General features: G+C 38.1%; 1 protein-coding gene across 9 annotated transcripts in view; it reads left to right on the top strand.

Moving 5' to 3' along the window:
* Positions 1-19,024, top strand: part of ctbp2 (C-terminal binding protein 2) — a 279,102-nt gene that overhangs the window by 177,098 nt on the left and 82,980 nt on the right. Inside the window, exon 1 of one of the 9 annotated variants that reach the window (XM_062976048.1) lies at positions 1,134-3,822. The exons of 6 other annotated variants lie outside the window; for them this stretch is intronic. In XM_062976048.1, the coding sequence (XP_062832118.1) occupies positions 2,055-3,822 (1,768 nt within the window). In that variant the 5' untranslated portion in view covers positions 1,134-2,054. Of the gene's footprint in view, positions 1-1,133; positions 3,823-19,024 lie in introns of those variants that run through there. 2 more of the 9 variants (XM_062976047.1, XM_008106750.3) reach the window with 2 other exon arrangements.

The raw sequence follows: 19,024 nt of genomic DNA, 5'->3' as shown, positions 1-19,024 counted from the left end.
CTCTGGTCAGCATTCTATGTAGTGGGCAATCCTCAGTAGGATATAAAAAACTACATTCTGCACAACTCAGATGCAAAACTAGCGATTCATCTGAATTGTGCTCTGATTCATAGGCTAGCACCCTATAGATCTGAGTTTGGTCTCGTGCAACTGGATTTTCTGTTAGTTCCCAATCAGATTTTTAAAAATATAAGCATAATCTTGTCATAGACAATTTTTAAGTATATTGTGTCTGTATATAAATTTCTGAGCACAAATCCTCTTCATCACACACTGTCTTCTGCAGTTAAAAAAAAGAAAGAGGGATTACCAAGACATCCCATCTGTATTTGGGTCAGAAATATAGCCCAGAGCTATTTGTATGATAGATGCATTAGACTGCATTAGTGATTTAGCTATCATAATAGCACAATATGCTATCATGTGATGGCTGGGCTTCAAACACTTTAATATGGATAAGCCCTAAAAATGTCGCTAACAACAACAACAACAACAAAAATGTTACTATTCTTTTGCTGGTTTTGTTCCTTAAGTCTTAATGTAAACTTTGCATGAGTGCCTGTATTTGAATCAAAGAAATGAAACATTATAGAACTCTTAGTATCTGCTGTAGTTTATTCCTTTTTAATACATCAGACATATATAATAAATGTGTTGATTGAATATTAATACTGCCTCTTCTGGCAACAAAGATTTTTGATAATCTAGCTTTTGCCATGTTTTGTTTTGTTTGTGACATTTGGGGGGTTGTAAAGTATTTGTTACAATATTTTAGAATGTTTGCCAAGTGTAGAAATTGCTAATAGGTTCACAAAGGATGAGTACTTCTTTCTAAGTTCTTTCACTTCTTTTTTTACATGAATGTACAATCCACATTGGCACCAAAAGGATATAGAATATAACACTTTTGTGTACACTGTGTTTGTGTGCAGATGCATTGATCTGCATGCATGTCTTATAGATGTGAACATTGTATCAAGAGACCACCGGTAAAAATCCTTCTCTTTGGATTTCATAAAACCAAAGCTTTAGAGCCTTTGATCCTCCTTTTTTTCTCTGACCTCTTCTCAGATCTTGAAAATTATAAATTCCAGATTACACCTCTGCAATTTTCTTTCCTGGGATGATGAAAGGATTTGAGAATTATGGCAATAATACAAAGAATCCTTTTGGAGAATAATTAGTGAAGCTAGTTTGAGACTAGCCTCTCGTATTCTTTGTCTCCCCTCTCCTCCAGTATTTGTGTGTGTGTGTGTGTGTGTTGTGTCAGCTTGCATGCATATAGTGTACAGTGTTCATCAAGTATGGCACAGATGCCTGTCTTGTGTCTGAGTGTGATCTTATATATTTGGATACCCTGCTTCTTGGGGTCAGAATGGCTGCTCCTGTTTAATATGTCCTTAGCTCTGTGTGGTGGATTAGCATTTCATCAGGGTGGATTAAGATTGAATTGACATTGACGCTCTCTTACCATCCCCCATCTCCTCCCTCCTCCTGCTGAAGCTTTTTGCCAAAAGAGAAGGGTGGTATAATTTTAAAGAAATCCCATGATATGCATAGGAAACATACAAAAATAAGCATGTGGTAGCTGTGATCTGAAGAGGGATTTATAACTAAGGTGGGCTGGTGCGCTAGGTTGCATCAGTCTAAAATGGTGTCACATGGAACAAAAGCTTTAGGGGTTTTATTTAGCCTTTAATCCTCACACACTGTATGACTAGTTGTCCATGTGAGCAAGCCATCCCAGGAAGGAAGGGATAAACCATCTGGATTAAGTACAGCAGCCCTTTTCCTTGTCTGAATTGTACAGAAAAGACCTTTTCCATTCTACTGTTTTTAGAGCAGACTGAGTTACTGTTAGGTATTTTTTGTGTTTTGCCTGCTAAAGTTTCAAGGAATTAATAATTCAAGCTTGAAACAGTAAACCACCTGTTGGACTGTCTCCTGAAGCCACAGAAGGATTCGGTACAGTGTGTTTTTGTTTTATACGTGTAACCGAAGATTTGACGAGAGCTTTCTTTTTCGTACTTAAGCTGAATATTGACGGAGTTCCAATGCCAATTCCAAGCAAGCACATTGGCCGCTCTCAGAGCTGGGATGCTGCAGGATGGTATGAAGGCAACTGGGAAAATGAAAATCTATTTGAATATCAGAGACCTCCAGGGAGAAGGAATTCTCTAACCTATGGTGGCGAGGGAGCTTGGTACGAGCAGCCAACACATAGACCACATGATATCATCTTACAGGGAGGTGCTGAAATGAAACAAGAACCATATCCATACCAGGAGCCGGTTTTTAGCCAAGGTCCTTTACGGAAAAGTTCTGTTCCTGACTTTGCTTATTATGACAGGCAGCCTGCGATGTCTTCAAGAACTTCCTTGCCACCTCAGGATTATTACAGTGATCCATCCTTAGCAGCTAGATCACCTAAAGATCAACGCTACTATAGAGACCACATGATTAACAGACCATTATCGAATTATGGCATGCCTGGTGCCAGATTGGCTTGGGATCAGATGCAAGTACGGTCACCTGGCCAACACGAAGCAAATCGCTTGTATAGAGATCCTATGACTAAAATGATGCCCGAGGCACAGAGGATTCGAAACAGAGATCCTTCACCGGCAAGGTATAGTGCTGAAACTCCCACACCTAGATATGGCACAGACCCTTCACCCTTTCCTCACCGGCCAGTTTATAATGACACAATGGAGAGATCTATGGATTCAGCAGGCAGCAGACAAGTTGCTCCAACATGTTTGGTAGTTGACCCAAATTCAGCTCCTGCACCTGATGGAAGTGTTGTTCTCCCTGGCACTCCAGTAAACCGTGGCTATGGACCAGTCAGAGAAAATGTGAGTGCAAAGGTTTCTTATGATGGCTATGAAACAGCCACTACTCCTTCTCATGCTCAGGTACCTGCACCGTTTCCAGGACAGGATATTAAAAGAAATGTGGATCCAGAATTTTTAGCACTTATGCGTTCTGAAGGAATATCCGAAAGCACACTCGGTGCCTTGCTGCAGCAAGGATTTGATTCTCCAAGCATGCTAGCTGTGATGGAGGAGAACGATATAAAATCAGTTGCTCCAAATCTTGGGCAGGCAAGGGTGCTTGCTCGAATTGCACATACGTACAAAACCGAAATCCAGTTACAGAGGCAGGATAGGAAGAACACCATGATCCGTCCAAGACACAGATCAAACAGCTTTAGTCATCGAGGTGAGTTGCTCCAGAGTGAGTATGGGATGATTCCTGCCACTAGTCCGATGGCTGATAGTGCAGCAATGCATCAGCCACCACTCCATGCTATGCAGCCAGTTTCTCCAAGAATTGCAGAATTAAGTCGCCGTCCTGCTAGTGCCCCGACACAACATCTTCTGGAAACTGCAACTTACCCTGCATCCGGCTTGACTCATCAAGTTGCCCCTTTTGCTTCCAGTTCTGCCTATGGTGCTTCTAGTTCTGCCTATGGTGCTTCCAGTCCATGTAACCTGCAAGCCCGACAAGCAACTGGCTATTCTCCAGCAGGCCTGTCTATGAATGCACTACAGACAAACCCACATCCAAGTCCCAAAACAGCATACTCAACCACTTACACCGTACCCATGGAGCTGATGAAGAGGGAAAGGAATCCACAGTTGTCCCCAATGCACAGTCCTCATAACAGTCCCCAACTCCTTCGAAAGCAAGGATCCCAAATGGAACCCAACCTGGCACCAGCAGGACCGAGTTTTCCAATGCAGCATTCTCCGTATCAGAAAGTTACAAGACGCACAGGGCCACCAGTCATTGTCTCCACTATGGCATCGCCGGAGCCAAGTAATTATTTTCAAATATATTACTTTGTAGTATTCCTTAGGACTCTTGTATTTGTGTTTTTTAGAAAAAATATTCAGTGTTCTAATAACATTAGAAACAAACTATTAAGCAGATAGTTTCATAAATCAACTGAGGCAATGTTAATCTACTCTCTATATAATAAATCATGCCAGTTCTTGGATTAACGGTGTGATTTTATTGAGGGTTGCTTTTAGAAATTCCTGTTGGCAGCAAATATGCCAAAAGCATTGTTCCACAATGAATTGTGGATTTCCGGTTTTTTGGGGGTTTTTTTGTGTGTGTGCAAGAAACAGAAGATTAGATACTGTACACTTTCTAAGCAATTAGTGTGAAGGATTTCATTTTTAGACTTAATTCTCCCAATTGTTATCAGCCTACAATTATTTCTCGGTGGAAATAGTTAGTGTTTCTTTGATAAAAAATATATCAAGTAACTGATTATTACAGTCTTAAATTGGCCAAACTTTGTAGTGATTGTTTTTCAATTATTTTCCTTTTTTTTCTTTTAATAGTTGGGTATCCCAAATAAACTGAATTTCTGTTGAAAATAGGTGTATAGCAACAGTTAACACAACAATTCTACATGTATTGATAAAGCTAATCATTAACCATCAGAGTGATAAAAATGCTTTTCCCTGACTTCCCTTCCTCCTTGCTGCTTTTACTCTGAATACATGAGTTGATAAGTTTTTGAAATTGACAATATTAGCCAAAGACGAAGTTCAAGAACTCATTTAGCAATAAGAAATAATGGATATGGTCGAGAACAACATCACCTAAATAGTTGCAGTTTCCTTTAATAATAACTATATGAGCTGACTTAACTTTTCTAGGGCATAATCTGGCAATATTACTCATGCCACAGTGAATGTTATGTGCACTGTGTTGTGTAATAGCATATTTTATATTGTTTGCCTACTTGGGAGTAAATCAACTGAATTACATGGAACATCTTGCTGAGTAAACAATTTTGTGAATGAATTGCATGTCTCACTGAAAAACATAGACCAAGAAAAATGCTAACAAAGTAAAATCTTTACAAAAGCTGTCCATTTTATTTCAGAGAAAGTTCCATTATTTCTGAAGGAGATTTAAATATGCCCTTAACTTTTTTCTACTGCCATTTAACAGATTATAAAACGATTACTTGGTCTATGTGGAATCCTAGAGTATCTACTTTATAGTCATTATAAGTTTAGATTGATGTTGTTTTACTCATTGCTTTGATTTGGTTTGTTTGTTTGTCTGACATTCCATGGCATTGAATGTCTGCCTTTTTTTTTTTTTGTTGGAAACCGCCCTGACTCCTTCTAGGGAGATACGGTGGGTTATAAACAAAGTTGTTGTTGTTGTTATATAGAAACAATCTTATTAATACACAACAAATGTTGATCATATTAAATGAGGGGGTAATTGATTTAAACTTTCAAAATCCAAATTTTTGTGCCTTTTTGTTTTCAGCGCAGATTGCTTTTGAGTTAGGTTTTTGGATCTCTGAAATAAGCACACATATATTGAATCACTCCTTCTTGAGTGTTCCCATTAGTCGCAGTCAGGATGGTGGATGGCCACGTATAAAGGAACAAATAGGGCAAAACATCTACTGGACATAAGATTGGAAAATGCTGTCTTGTTTAGACCAGAACACTGTATGTATAACATATATTAGAAACTGGATGGGATGGTATAAATTAAAAAAAATTTTTTAAATGATTCTTAAATTGAGAGACATAATGCTGTACTATGAATTTTTAAATACTTATTATGCCAAAATAGACACTTCCTGATTCTTTTAAAAATAATGTTGTAAGGAACATTGTAAGGAATGTTGTAAGGAATAATGTTGTATGGTTATAGTGGTGGCAGCTGGCACTAACTGGATAGTTTTTGAAAAAAGCTCAGTATCATTTTTTATACAAATCAAGAATTTCTTAGTATTGAGCAACAAAATGCTTATTGAAAAAACTGTATTTAGTTGCAGCCACTAACCCAATGCTTTTATTCATTGTTTAGTGAAAATAAATCCCTACATCAATGGTGGGTATAGAGTTAGAACAAGAAACAAACAGCCACAAAATGCAGTTATACAGTAGCCAAAGCTTTTAACATCTTCTAATAATAGTGAACATTGAAAATTTGATATATTCCCAGGCTCTTAAAATGCTGGAAATCGTTCGAATCACTTGAGGGGTGGTGGTCCTGATCACAAACGCCTTGGAATTGAGATAATCTGTGTATTGTTTCCATGATACTTGAAAATATCTGTATTTACTTTTTACTCTTTAATCATTCTCCTTTAATTGAATATTTGTGAGAGAAGGTGGTTTCCTTTTTTCCACTGTTAGTCTAACGTAAGACAATACCAACTGCATTGTTGAGATGCAGAGCAGCTCCCTTCTTGAGTCAAGCGTTCTTTCTCTACAACCAATTCATTTGCATGAGGATGACATTTGTTGCTCCAGTAATTTCATCTGATAATGGCCAGCTTGCAAAGCGGATCTGAAAACATATTCCTTAATTATGTGTTGCTAAGCAACGAGAGGGTTTGGTCATAATCACAGGAAGATTATCTTTCTATTGAAGTCACTGAAAGGGTTTGGCTGAAGTAGGACCTTCAGCTAAAATTTGTCTGTATTCTTGTCTCCCCCCTCCCCCATTTTTTTTTATCCCCGTCCAAAACAACAGAGGAAAGTATTTTTCCCATTGTCTCAAAATGCATATTTAACTAGGAGTCAAGGTAAGATCCAAATGTGAGCGAAATGAGAGTTCCAATATAACTGAATTAAGTAGAAATATATGTCTTTATGCAAAACCGTTCTTAGCCGCCATACTTCAACAATAAATTGATGTCCATGCATTATAACCACAGGTTTTAAAATGCAAAATGGGCTAAATTTATCATGTCAAAGTGGCCAAAGCAGAATATCCATACTTCTTATTTTCTAACAGCAGGGAGATATGTACACCACTTGAATGTATTTTGGTATAACTTAAAAAGTGCAAAAAGAAGTTAATTGAAAAACTCTAATCCTAAACACATTTCCTAAACTCACTCAATTCACAAGGGACTACTTCTGCATCAATATGGGTAAGATTGCATTGTTAATCCAGTTTGATACGTGCTTGTAGTTGCCCATTAAATTTTAGTCATTTTGACTGACTGCATTGTTCGCACATAAAGTATTATTTTTTTATCGTGTGTACATTTATGATATATACACTCCAGCATATATTTTATGTTGGGTACAATTTTAATGTTGATTTTAGAGAGCATTTTTATGGGTAGCCTAGATTTTATTTAATCAGCAATTCCAACTTAGCAGAGAGTAAAGCTCACTGTTTACAGTGTAAGTGACTTTGATGAGTGTGGATCACATATTGGTTGGATTCAGAAGCCCTTCCATATGCAGTAGTGTTTGAAATTCATCACAGGATCACACTGGAGAAAGTGGTGGAGAAGTGGTATTTGTGTTTCTTTCCACAGACCCACCAACACAACTTTCTGCATTGTCCTGGAGTGGTTGTCTTCTTTCTAGAGCAGATTTGTTTTTGAAGTCATGGAGGTTATAGGGAAATGGCAAATTAATAAAAATGCCCCCCTCCCCAAAACTATTGAATAGGCTTTGCATTTAGAATGTTTGCAACTTACAGATGTTTTTGAAGGCAATGACAGCCAAGCATTAATGGTATTTATATAAGGACAGAAAAGTTGTAACAATAGTATTTGCAATACATTTTGATGTGAACAGTCTATATATACCTACACATACATACATACATACATACATACATACATACATACATACATACATACACAAACACACACACATGCATGACAGAAGAAAAAATAAGGACTTTGTATTAAGCACCTTTCCCCCCGTCCTAGGACGTGGGTGAGACACAACCAGAAAGGAGCCCACCAGAGCCCAGCAGTGGCATAGGGCTACTTCTGGCGGGACTTTGTCCTGGCTCCGTTCTAGCTGGTCTCAGCAGCATGTTGAGAGGCTGCTCTGGAAACATGGGTAACTACCCCTGTAGTCATTGACTAAGCCAGGGGCAGCGCAGGATGAAACCGAAGACAGATGAGAAGCACTGTGAGATGGTAAGCCCCATGTATTTGTCCCACTGCCCCATCGATTTCCCCGCTGTCTCTCAATTTATGGACCTCTGTCTGATGAGGTCCTAAATTATAACATTATAGGGTGTCAATAAATTGAAAGGAGGGAAGGGTGAAACCAAGGTAACAAGGGTTGAATGTGAACAAATGCAATACCACATATTTCACAATATGAACTGAATCTCCTTAAATTAAGTCCCAGAGAGGAGCTGAGTCCACAATTGTCATATGTTCATGTTTTTCATTTCATTGTTTGGTCCATTTGTCCATCTTATAGATACATGGTTGATTCTAAACAATAATCACAATATAAGCCTTCACTTTTGTAAATGGATGTATAGAAAATAACCAAAATGTTCTCATTAATATGCTCATTAAATAAATTTTAAGCAAAAATTGTATAAAAATTACACTAACAAAATGTTCACTAAATTGTTCTGAAATGGGAGTAGAATTATTATCAAAATGCACACTACTCTACAAAGAGAATTTTCTTTTTATTCTTCATTCCTATGTGAAAGAACAAAATAGGGGAAGTTTGGCATCCCTACTGTTGAGTCGTTTTAATTGACTGGCTTTGAACAAGGGCAGTTTTGTTGTGTTTTCAAATTCTTGTTCAGGTTTTGTTCAGGGTTCTGAGAACTGGTATAGCATAATAATTGCAGATTTATAAATCTGACTAGTGTGAATCTCTTTTCTGATATGAACGCCATACAAGGCCTTGGGCATGCCACTCACTCAGTCTCATTTCCTGTGTCGCATTTTGCAATATGGGGGATTATTATGCTAACCTCTAATTACAATTAAAGCATACTAAATGCACACGGATCTCTCATTAGCATTAATATAAATGTTAAGTTTTAGTAGCAGTAGTGTTATCTTGGTACTGTGTGTTGCTTTTATAAGTTGACTGAAGTCTGACTACTGCAAAGAATGTAACAAATAGGGTTAAAGACTTAAAATAAATTATCATAGCTTGAACATGGCCCCATACCTACTAGTTTCCTAGTTTACAAAACGCTACCTTAACTTGCCAATTAACTCATTCCCCAGTACTGGAGTAGATATGCTTTATTCACAGAAATGTTTTTCTAATGAGGTAGGAAAGCAATGTATTTCAAATACTTTACAAAATAAGTGTAGGAATAATTTTGTACAGTTTAAATTGGGAAAGGAAAGAGTAAGACAGATCTTTTTGTTATCCAGAATAGGAGATGCCATTATAAGAATGCTGAATACAAAAAGAGATACAGGCTTTAGTTGGCCTCATTATTTCCGAACATTGTTGAAGCATTTTCTAGAAAGCAAACAACTGGGTCTCTTCATTTTTTAAAAATCTGCCAAACCTCTTATTGTTCCCAACATTTCCCTGGAAATGTAGAGGAAGGAATGGGGCTACAATTTGATGCTAACTTTTAGTAACTAACTAGAGTTAGAGTTAGTCACTGTTTTCCCAAGTTGATCTCTTCTTTTATAACTTGTGTGAACTTCTGTATTTTTTCTCTTTATATTAAGGGTACTGTTGCAGGCCAACAATAAAGTTCAGAAGAGACCCAAAAGCGAGATTGATTTCTTGGCTTTTGATTAGGTCTCAGTCTTACCAATAGAAAGATCCCAGTGAAAACTATCCATTTTTGTTTGTTTGTTTCTAGAGTTGTCTTATTAAGAGCCCATCAGATATTGAAAACTATGATTTCCAAGAATATTTGTATCACAGAAATTAATGCTTTGAATGCCAATGTTACTGCTATTTGATATTAGTTTGGAGTGTGGGCATATCAGAATAAAATAGTTTATTCATGAGCCTAGTTGAGATATCACTGAATTTGGGTTGTGATCAGAAAAGGTTTGTTACTTCCAAGCTGGGAGAGTCATTTCTGAATTCTCTGCTTCCAATCCTGAAACTCTGTAACATCAATAATAGAGACTGGCTGAATACTGATTCTTTTGCCAAGTAATTCTTTCTGAAAATGTAAAAGATTAACCTTGGTAACCCAGCAATGACAACTATTTTAAATGCCTTTCATACCAAGCTTCTAGCTACCTCTGTTTCAAGCTTTGGCTAGAAAAACAGTTGGAAACCATGAAAGTCTCATGAATTTAGCTTTAGAAATAATCTCTTTCAACTCAGAATGAAGCTATTTGAGGCTCATGATACAGTTACATTAGTTAGCAATCTAACTAAAAGGCTGTAAATATATAATCTACATAAGCCCCAGGTCTTGAATCGTTACTTTTTATAGTACAAATTTCAATCATCATTACTGACTGTATTGGTTGGGATATTCAGAGTGTTGCAGTTCAAAAAATAACTGTTTCACGTTCGGCTTTAGTTATGTTAAGAAGTTCCTTCCATGGTTTACTGGTAGTATAGACAAGGGAATGCCGCCACAGTTTGATCCCTATTTGTGTTAACCATCTAGAGCAGGGGTCCCCAAACTAAGGCCCGGGGGCCGGATGCGGCCCATCGACGCCACTTAACCGGCCCCCACGGCACAAGAGCAGAAGGGGGTTGGGCTAAATAACCCAAGGGGTCTCTTCTTCTCTTACAACCATTATAATAATAATAATAATAATAATAATAATAATTATTATTATTATTATTATTATTATTATTATTATTATTATTAACATTGAGGCCGGTTGGCCATCTGTCAGGGATGCTTTGCTTGTGCTTTTGGTGCACAAAGGCAGAAGGGGGTTGGACTAAATGGCCCAAGGGGTCTCTTCCAACCCTCTTTATTATTACTATTATTATTATTAAAGTTGAGGCTGGGTGGCCATCTGTCAGGGGTGCTTTGCTTGTGCTTTTGGTGCAGTAGAGTCTCGCTTATCCAACGTAAATGGGCCAGCAGAACGTTGGATAAGCGAATATGTTGGATAATAAGGAGAGATTAAGGAAAAGCCTATTAAACATCAAACATTAGGTTATGATTTTACAAATTAAGCACCAAAACATTATGTTATACAACATATTTGACAGAAAAAGTAGTTCAATACACAGTAATGCTATGTAGTAATTACTGTATTTACGAATTTAGCACCAAAATATCATGATGTATTGAAAACATTGACTACAAAAATGCGTTGGATAATCCAGAACGTTGGATAAGCGAATGTTGGATAAATGAGACTCTACTGTATTATTATTATTAAACATTGAGGCTGGGTGGCCATCTGTCAGGGATGCTTTGCTTGTGCTTTCGGTGCACAAAGTCAGAAGGGGATTGGACAACAGCCCAAAGGGTCTTTTCCAACCCTCTTTTGTTGTTGTTGTTGTTGTTGTTGCTAATAATAATAATAATAATAATAATTGCTCAGTGGCCAACTATAGTCCAGCCCTCCAATGGTCCGAAGGATCGTGAACTGGCCCCCTGTTTTAAAAGTTTGGGGACCCCTGATCTAGAGTTAAAACAAGTTATTGTCTTTCCAAGTTTATATGGGAGATTAGGATGGGGATTATGCAAGATAAATGCAGAATGTGTTCTTTCCTCACATATGGACAAGGGGAAACAAGAGGAACAGAAAAGTAGCTGAGACTCAGGTTCGCACTATCTCTATGGACAGCATAACCAAAGTGAATATTTGAAAGCAAGCTTCAGTCCCTGTTTTCAAATGAATGGAACAGTAACTGTGGTTAATATTGATCTTTGTTGGTAGCGATATAGTTGACCCTCTACGTTCACTGAGGTTAGGGGCTCAGGACTGTGTGAACGTGAAAAAAATCCACAAATTTAAAAAATTTAATCGGAGAACACCTTTTTAGGAATCTCTAGGTCCTCCATTTCGACTTTTGGTCAGCTTCTGCTAGAGCAGTGGTTCCCAACCTTTGGGCCTCCAGGTGTTTTGGACTTCAACTCCCAGAAATTGCAACCAGTTTACCAGCTATTAGGATCTGAAGTCCAAAACACCTGGAGGCCCAATGTTGGGAACCACTGTGCTAGAGTTTGGCCATAGAATTGCACTGGGGGACCTTGAGAGATTATATTACTCCAACCTGCAAATAATGAAATCCTCGAAAGTCAAACCTGCAAAGGTGGAGGACCGACTCTAGAACACAACTCAAATCTGTAGTGAATTTACAAATGCAGGAGGAGAGTTAACACTGAAGTTAGGTGGATCTGTAATTGGCTAAGCAAACGAACCCAAAGGGTGCTCACCAATGCGTCGCCTTCATCATGGAAAGAAGACACGGGTGAAGTGCCTCAGGGCTCCGTCCTGGGCCCAGTTCTGTTTAACATCTTTATTAACGATTTAGACGAAGGGTTAGAAGGCACAATCATCAAGTTTGCAGATGACACCAAACTGGGAGGGATAGCCAACACTCCAGAAGAAAGGAGCAGAATTCAAAACAATCTTAACAGATTAGAGAGATGGGCTGAAACTAACAAAATGAAGTTCAACAGGGACAAATGCAAGATACTTCACTTCGGCAGAAAAAATGGAATGCAAAGATACAGAATGGGGGACGCCTGGCTAGACAGCAGTACATGTGAAAAGGATCTTGGAGTCCTTGTGGACAACAAGTTAAACATGAGCCAGCAATGTGATGCGGCTGCTAAGAAAGCCAACGGGATTTTGGCCTGCATCAATAGGGATATAGCGTCTAGATCCAGGGAAGTCATGCTCCCCCTCTATTCTGCCTTGGTCAGACCACACCTGGAATACTGCGTCCAATTCTGGGCACCACAGTTGAAGGGAGATGTTGACAAGCTGGAAAGCATCCAGAGGAGGGCAACTAAAATGATCAAAGGTCTGGAGAACAAGCCCTGTGAGGAGCGGCTTAAAGAACTGGGCATGTTTAGCCTACAGAAGAGAAGGCTAAGAGGAGACATGATAGCCATGTACAAATATGTGAGGGGAAGTCGTAGGGAGGAGGGAGCAAGCTTGTTTTCTGCTGCCCCACAGACTAGGACGCGGAACAATGGCTTCAAACTACAGGAAAGGAGATTCCACCTGAACATCAGGAAGAACTTCCTCACTGTGAGAGCTGTTCGGCAGTGGAACTCTCTCTCCCGGACTGTGGTGGAGGCTCCTTCTTTGGAGGCTTTTAAACAGAGGCTGGATGGCCATCTGTCGGGGGTGCTTTGAATGCGATTTCCTGCTTCTTGGCAGGGGGTTGGACTGGATGGCCCATGAGGTCTCTTCCAACTCTACTATTCTATGATTCTATGATTCTATAAGAAAGAGGAGTACCGCAGTCCACATCCCAGTTCTAATCTCTTAACTATGGCTACGAAGCTGGCAGCATTATGTCTACCTTAAGCATGTAAATCTTACTTGATCTGCACATTGTCCTGACAAACTATAACCACTAACAGCTCAGTGTTAATCTGGGTATGGCTCATACTTGCTATATCCTACAGTAGAAGAACAAGTAATGACAACACTGGTTTCAAGATAAAAATTATTTAATGCGGAAGGCTTTTTCCCACTTAAGGTGTCCAAATTCTGCTCATGCCATGAACAAAAGAACATGCACGTTTTCATCTTGATAACTCATGGGCCATTTTAGAGACAAACGGAATTGTCAACTCCTTGAATTATTTATCATCCTCCAGATATAAAATGGCATCACAATTTTTGAATAAATATAGCTATATACTGTGCCTGTGTACATTTTGAGAACCTACTGAAATAGTAAAATGTATCTTTTGTTGCTGATATGGACCTTCCCTAGCTATGTAATTTTATCAGTGATAACGAGGATGTAAATAGGAAGTTGATGAAAGGTGATTAATTACACTACTGATTTGTGATAAAGTTATGGAGGTTGGCTTCTCTCCTCTTTTGTTCTAAGCAAGAAGGCAGCTAAGCCTTAACCCTTGTTCATAAACTTTCTATTCGCTCACAGATCACAGATCATTTCATTGCAATCATGGTATGACAGCTATCACCCTATGGCTTTGTGCACAAATTTGACACACACACACTGCCCCTATAATTGCATAACTCATAGTTCATTCTCATACATATGTACAGATAACAGTTACACAGAATAGTATTAGAGATGCCCACATCTAGGAGGGTGCTATAAACTTGCATAAGTTAGTAGATCTTCCTTGACCCCTTTTCAGGGCCCTGAAGGCAATGTAGTATGGAGGGCACAGTGAGGCCAAATACAACTCTTTGATGTTCTGCTAGTCAGATTTCCTGCCTGTCACTTTGCATTTTATCTCTAAAAGGTCCTGACAGGAAGTAGACTTCAACATCTAAAGAGTTCTTTAAAAAGTCCGTACCATTTTATGAAACTGCTTCATGTTCAAAATTGCCTAATATTACTCAGTTTCCAGTCTACCTTTTTTCTTTTGGTGGTGAGATGAGCCTACTGGGGAGACTGCCTCAGCCAAGAACTTATAGATTGTCTTAAGTTTTTGCATAATTTATTTGAAGAGCAATTTCTTGTTTTGCAAGTCTGCGAGATTTTATTGAGTCTGAGTTGGATATCTTCAGCCAGGGACACATTGTGCATGTTCCCCACATGACAATATGCAATTTGTGTATGTGTGGGTATTTACACAGTATGTCAACCCTGGTTTGTACTTGGATGGGAAACCACCAACTAATGCTAGGTGCATTGAGCTATATTTCAGAGGAAGAAACTAGTAAAACTTGAGTATTTCTTTCCTAATTTCTAAAATTAATGGGATAAGTCGACAAGTGATTTGAAGGCACAGACACACACACACACACAACAGAATAGATCTGTAGTGCTCAGAAGTGCTCAGTGTGCTGATCCCTGATGTTTACCTATTTATCTCTAATTGTAAGGTTCTTTATTTGAGGTAATAGCAAATTTGAATATGTTTCAGCAAATAGGTATAATTAAATAATTGATCAAAATTGAAGGGTTATAAAATAGTTTTGAGTGATTTGCCACATTTTTAAAAATCAGCTTTTGCTATGCGAGGCATGAAGTTGAAAAGATGGGATTGAAATCTTAATCCTGTTGGTGGAATTCGGTATGTTGTCCCTTTCTGGGAAAACAAGTAGCCCAAAAGACATACAACAACCCTCCAACAAGTAGTTCACTAGTGCAGCCAATATGGAGGGGATTTTAAAAATAACCAACAGGTCTTACAAATTTGTTCTGGATCTTGGAAGGTCAATTAATAAATTAAATGTATGTATGTAATCCCGAAACCATTTGCCTTACTTTTATATTCAGACAGGTCAGATAATTTTGAAAACTGGAGCATTGTTTATGAGTAATATGAGACTCATGCTGACTGAAGAATTAACTAGGATTTCTAATATAGACATGTAAGGGCAAGGCATTTTATTCTGTAGCTTTTCCATGTCACACTGGAAATAAACTTCATAAATCCTATAAAGTAGTTTTGATTATTGTTTTTTATAAAATGCAGACTGACTAGGAACTATCTGAATAGATGGTTGCAAATGCATATGTTTGGGTGAGGTAGGCAGAACATCCTATGGAAAACCAGCCAAGTCTGTGACATGGCAAACACAATTGCATTTCTGGTTCATTCATCTATGCCTGATTACCTTTTCCATTGGATCTCATTGCTGTACCTTGACTTATTTATAGGAAGTAATATAAATCTTGTAGAATGAAAGGTCCTTCCCAAACATAAGGAGATTCTCTTTCAACGTATTAAAAATCATGCATAGAGCATCTGTAATCTTCTAACACAGTTTGGAAAGTCTTTTGTCCGAAAGTCTAGATGCAGTAGATCAGTGTGGATTAGCATAAGAATCATATGACTCTTCAAATGGTGTTGAAATGCAATTTCTGATATTCATTATTGGTTATCCTGGCTAAGGCTTCCATTCCAACAACATCTGAAATTCTTAATGCTTTTTATAGATAGTATTTAGTAAGATGTGCCAATGTGACAGTTTCCTTTATTTCAGTCAGTCATATTAGTGATGTGTAAATTACTCATTGGCATAAAAAATGCAATATTTCTACTAAGCAGCATTGCCATACTTTGACACAAGGAAGCATACTGTTTTCATTCTAGACTTCATTCTTGCTCTCTTTTTAGCTGACAAAAGAAAGATAATGGAATGAGAGATTAGTGACCCTGGCATCAATGTGTGACATGGTTAATCAACATTTTTCATACTTTGTCCTTACACCATCCTTCTTTGTACTCTTTGGTCTTCTCATTAAGTATCTATCACTGCAGGTCCTATCTTGTTCTACTCTTCTGCCAAAATGGGGACATATTGCTAAGTATTTCTCATGCTAGTGAATTACTTCTTGACTGATGTGAAAGACAAATATTGGAAGCTCCCATATCAAATCATTGGAACTCATGACACAATATTATCTAAATTGATTGGCAGTTTCTACCCAGGGCTTCAGATAAATGATGAATGGTCAAAAATGAACTACTCGGACAAGAGTGGTCAGTTGCTTGGTTAATTTCTATCTGGTCTCAAAGAGATTGGTGAACATAATTATTTTAAACTTTTATACATCTCTATACACAATATTAACTGTGGGCAATGTTTCCTTATACTTCAAAAGACAAAATTCATACTGATGCTTTAGTGAAAGTTAGTAATTTCTAACACTAAATGTTTTTACAATATTTAAAATGCTAGAGCATTTGTCAAATGGAAAATGATAACTTTTTTTATATAAATAACTACATAAAGTGCTCTGCTTTTAATAGTATCTTACATTTAACCACTGTGGTCTGTATCGTAGAACTGATATTCATTCTTCATTGCTGGAGGCAGAAAATTCAGGAAATATGCAAGGAATAGCCACACCATTCTTCTGAATTTCTTTATGCCACCATTTTCATGGGAACTCAGTGCAATAGAATAGAGTTGCTATGGATTCTATGGCATATATGGCGAATCAATCAACATTGATATAGGCTAGTTGAATATAAGAAAATACCCCTCTGTTCAATTTTCCTGCATGTCAGTCAGTGATAAGGCAGCTAGGGGAAGATGAGAAGTATAGCTCAACTGAAGTCTGCTGAAATTAGGTTGTTTTAAGGAAAGGGGTAGATGGCAGTACCTGTGGGTCTTATATACAAAGAGAGTCTTACACGTGGAGAGAACCCCATCAACACTAACACTACATTGTTGCCAACATATTTCACAAAACATACTCAATTCTATCATGTGACCAAGATGGTTGCCAGAGGTGATCCAACAGTACCCAACCCAGTCATACACAGACATTTCTTTCATTTAAGGAACCTTTGGTGGCTTACAAAATCCTCTTCTTTCCATTTTTATTCTTTTAACATTTGTGAGAAAGCTTAAACTGAGAGTCAGTGATTGCACAGAGTCAGGAAATGTGCTTAATAAAGACTAGAATCTGGATGCTGGAGACTCAGTCCCAATAATTCCAATAAAGGATCTCCAATGAATGTTCTGCTTTGCATCTTACCGTGCTTAGAAGTGTATGGCTGAAGCAGGGAAATCTGATGTGCATTAGATTTATTATATCAGGTATTTCACCCATCATCTACAAAATGCATGCTGTTCCATTTGTCAGGAAGAGCTTCATTGTGTTTATTTCAAAATATCCTGATTTGTTTTAAATACATTTTTTCTGCCTTTCCTGGCCTTGGAGTAGATCATAGTATCAAATATTTTTCAGGGGATCCTTGCCATCTATGTTGGACCCAATGGCATAAACATAGAATATGGCAAATGAAGGGACGCTTAGTTGCCAAACATGTGGTGCTCAAGCAGTGGAAATATAATTTCTTACCAAGCTGTGAGTGGTGGGTGTGTCAAAGAAATGTTAACACAGGGAGCCTCTAGAGCAATTGGCAGATGTAATGGGAGAAAATTTGGAAGGATTTGAAAGTGTTTGCGGGGAGCTTCTTGGGATTGGATTTGGATTAAATGCTTTTTGGACAATGCTAGGTGGTTTTCGGTTATGTGAATTTTGGCTGGAGCTTAATACAGGGAAAGAGAGAGAGAAAGAGAGACTTAGATCTACCTACATTGGCTTATTTTGTAAGTTAAATTGCAACACAAATCACAGAATAAGCAAAGTTCTGTAGCCATATACTTTATATAGCCCTGTAAGAACAAATGAAAAGAACAGTTCTGCATCTCCCACTGAGATACATTCCCAAGCATCAAGGACACCTCTGTGATAAAGACCCCAAACATCATCCTTGTCATAGTGACACAAAACAGTGGCAAGTTTATATAATTCATATAATGGGATATTATGTTAACCCTTAAGCATGGAAGTTGTTAGAGCAAATAATTTGCATCTTGAATTTTCCATAGAAGAAATTGGCAGCTGGTATAGTTACAAATTGGTTAAATATATTTTGCCCTGGCATTGTGGATTGGTCAACATTTGACAGTAACTAGTTTCTGTTCTGGTTCAGCTATTACACCTTGCAAGGGAGGAGGCAATTAACTCTGCTTTCTTAAAACAGTTTCAGCTAAGGTAGGGTCTGTAAATCAACAAGGCTTAAAGGGTGTCCTTGCTTGTTAGAAACATGGTCAAATCAGTCTGAATTCTAAAATAAAGCAGGATTCATCAGCCAGTCCAAGGGTTCGAGAATCAAGGGTCATCAGACAGTCTGAGGTCCAAGAGTCACACAAGTCATGAACAGCCCACAGATATGCAAGCTGGAAAATTGTTTCCTGCAGCCAAGAGTAGCTCTTGAATGGCTGTAAACAGCTGCCCATAATCAGGAGCGCTCTTGGTTGTTGTTGTTTTGTTTTTATTTTGTTTTTTGCAAGGAACCTCAGTGTTCCAACACTGCTAGAACAGGACCATACAGCCTGGGAACCACACAACACCCCAGTGATTCCGGTCATGAAAGCCTTTGAAAATACATGTACCTGCCAGATCTCTGCACTAGATCAGGTTATACCTGAGAAGATTCTGGTACCATTATTGTTAAAATTAGAAGTGGAGATGATGATGATGATGATGATGATGATGATTTGTATTTCTATCCCACCTTTATCCACTTAGGGCAGTGATTCTCAACCTGTGGGTCCCCAGGTGTTTTGACATACAACTCCCAGAAATACCAGCCAGTTTACCAGCTGTTAGGATTTCTGGGATTTGAAGGTCAAAATATCTGAGGACCC

Source organism: Anolis carolinensis, chromosome 3, assembly GCF_035594765.1.
Source record: "Anolis carolinensis isolate JA03-04 chromosome 3, rAnoCar3.1.pri, whole genome shotgun sequence".
Lineage (NCBI taxonomy): Eukaryota > Metazoa > Chordata > Lepidosauria > Squamata > Dactyloidae > Anolis > Anolis carolinensis.
This window is presented reverse-complemented; position numbering and strand designations above follow the sequence as displayed.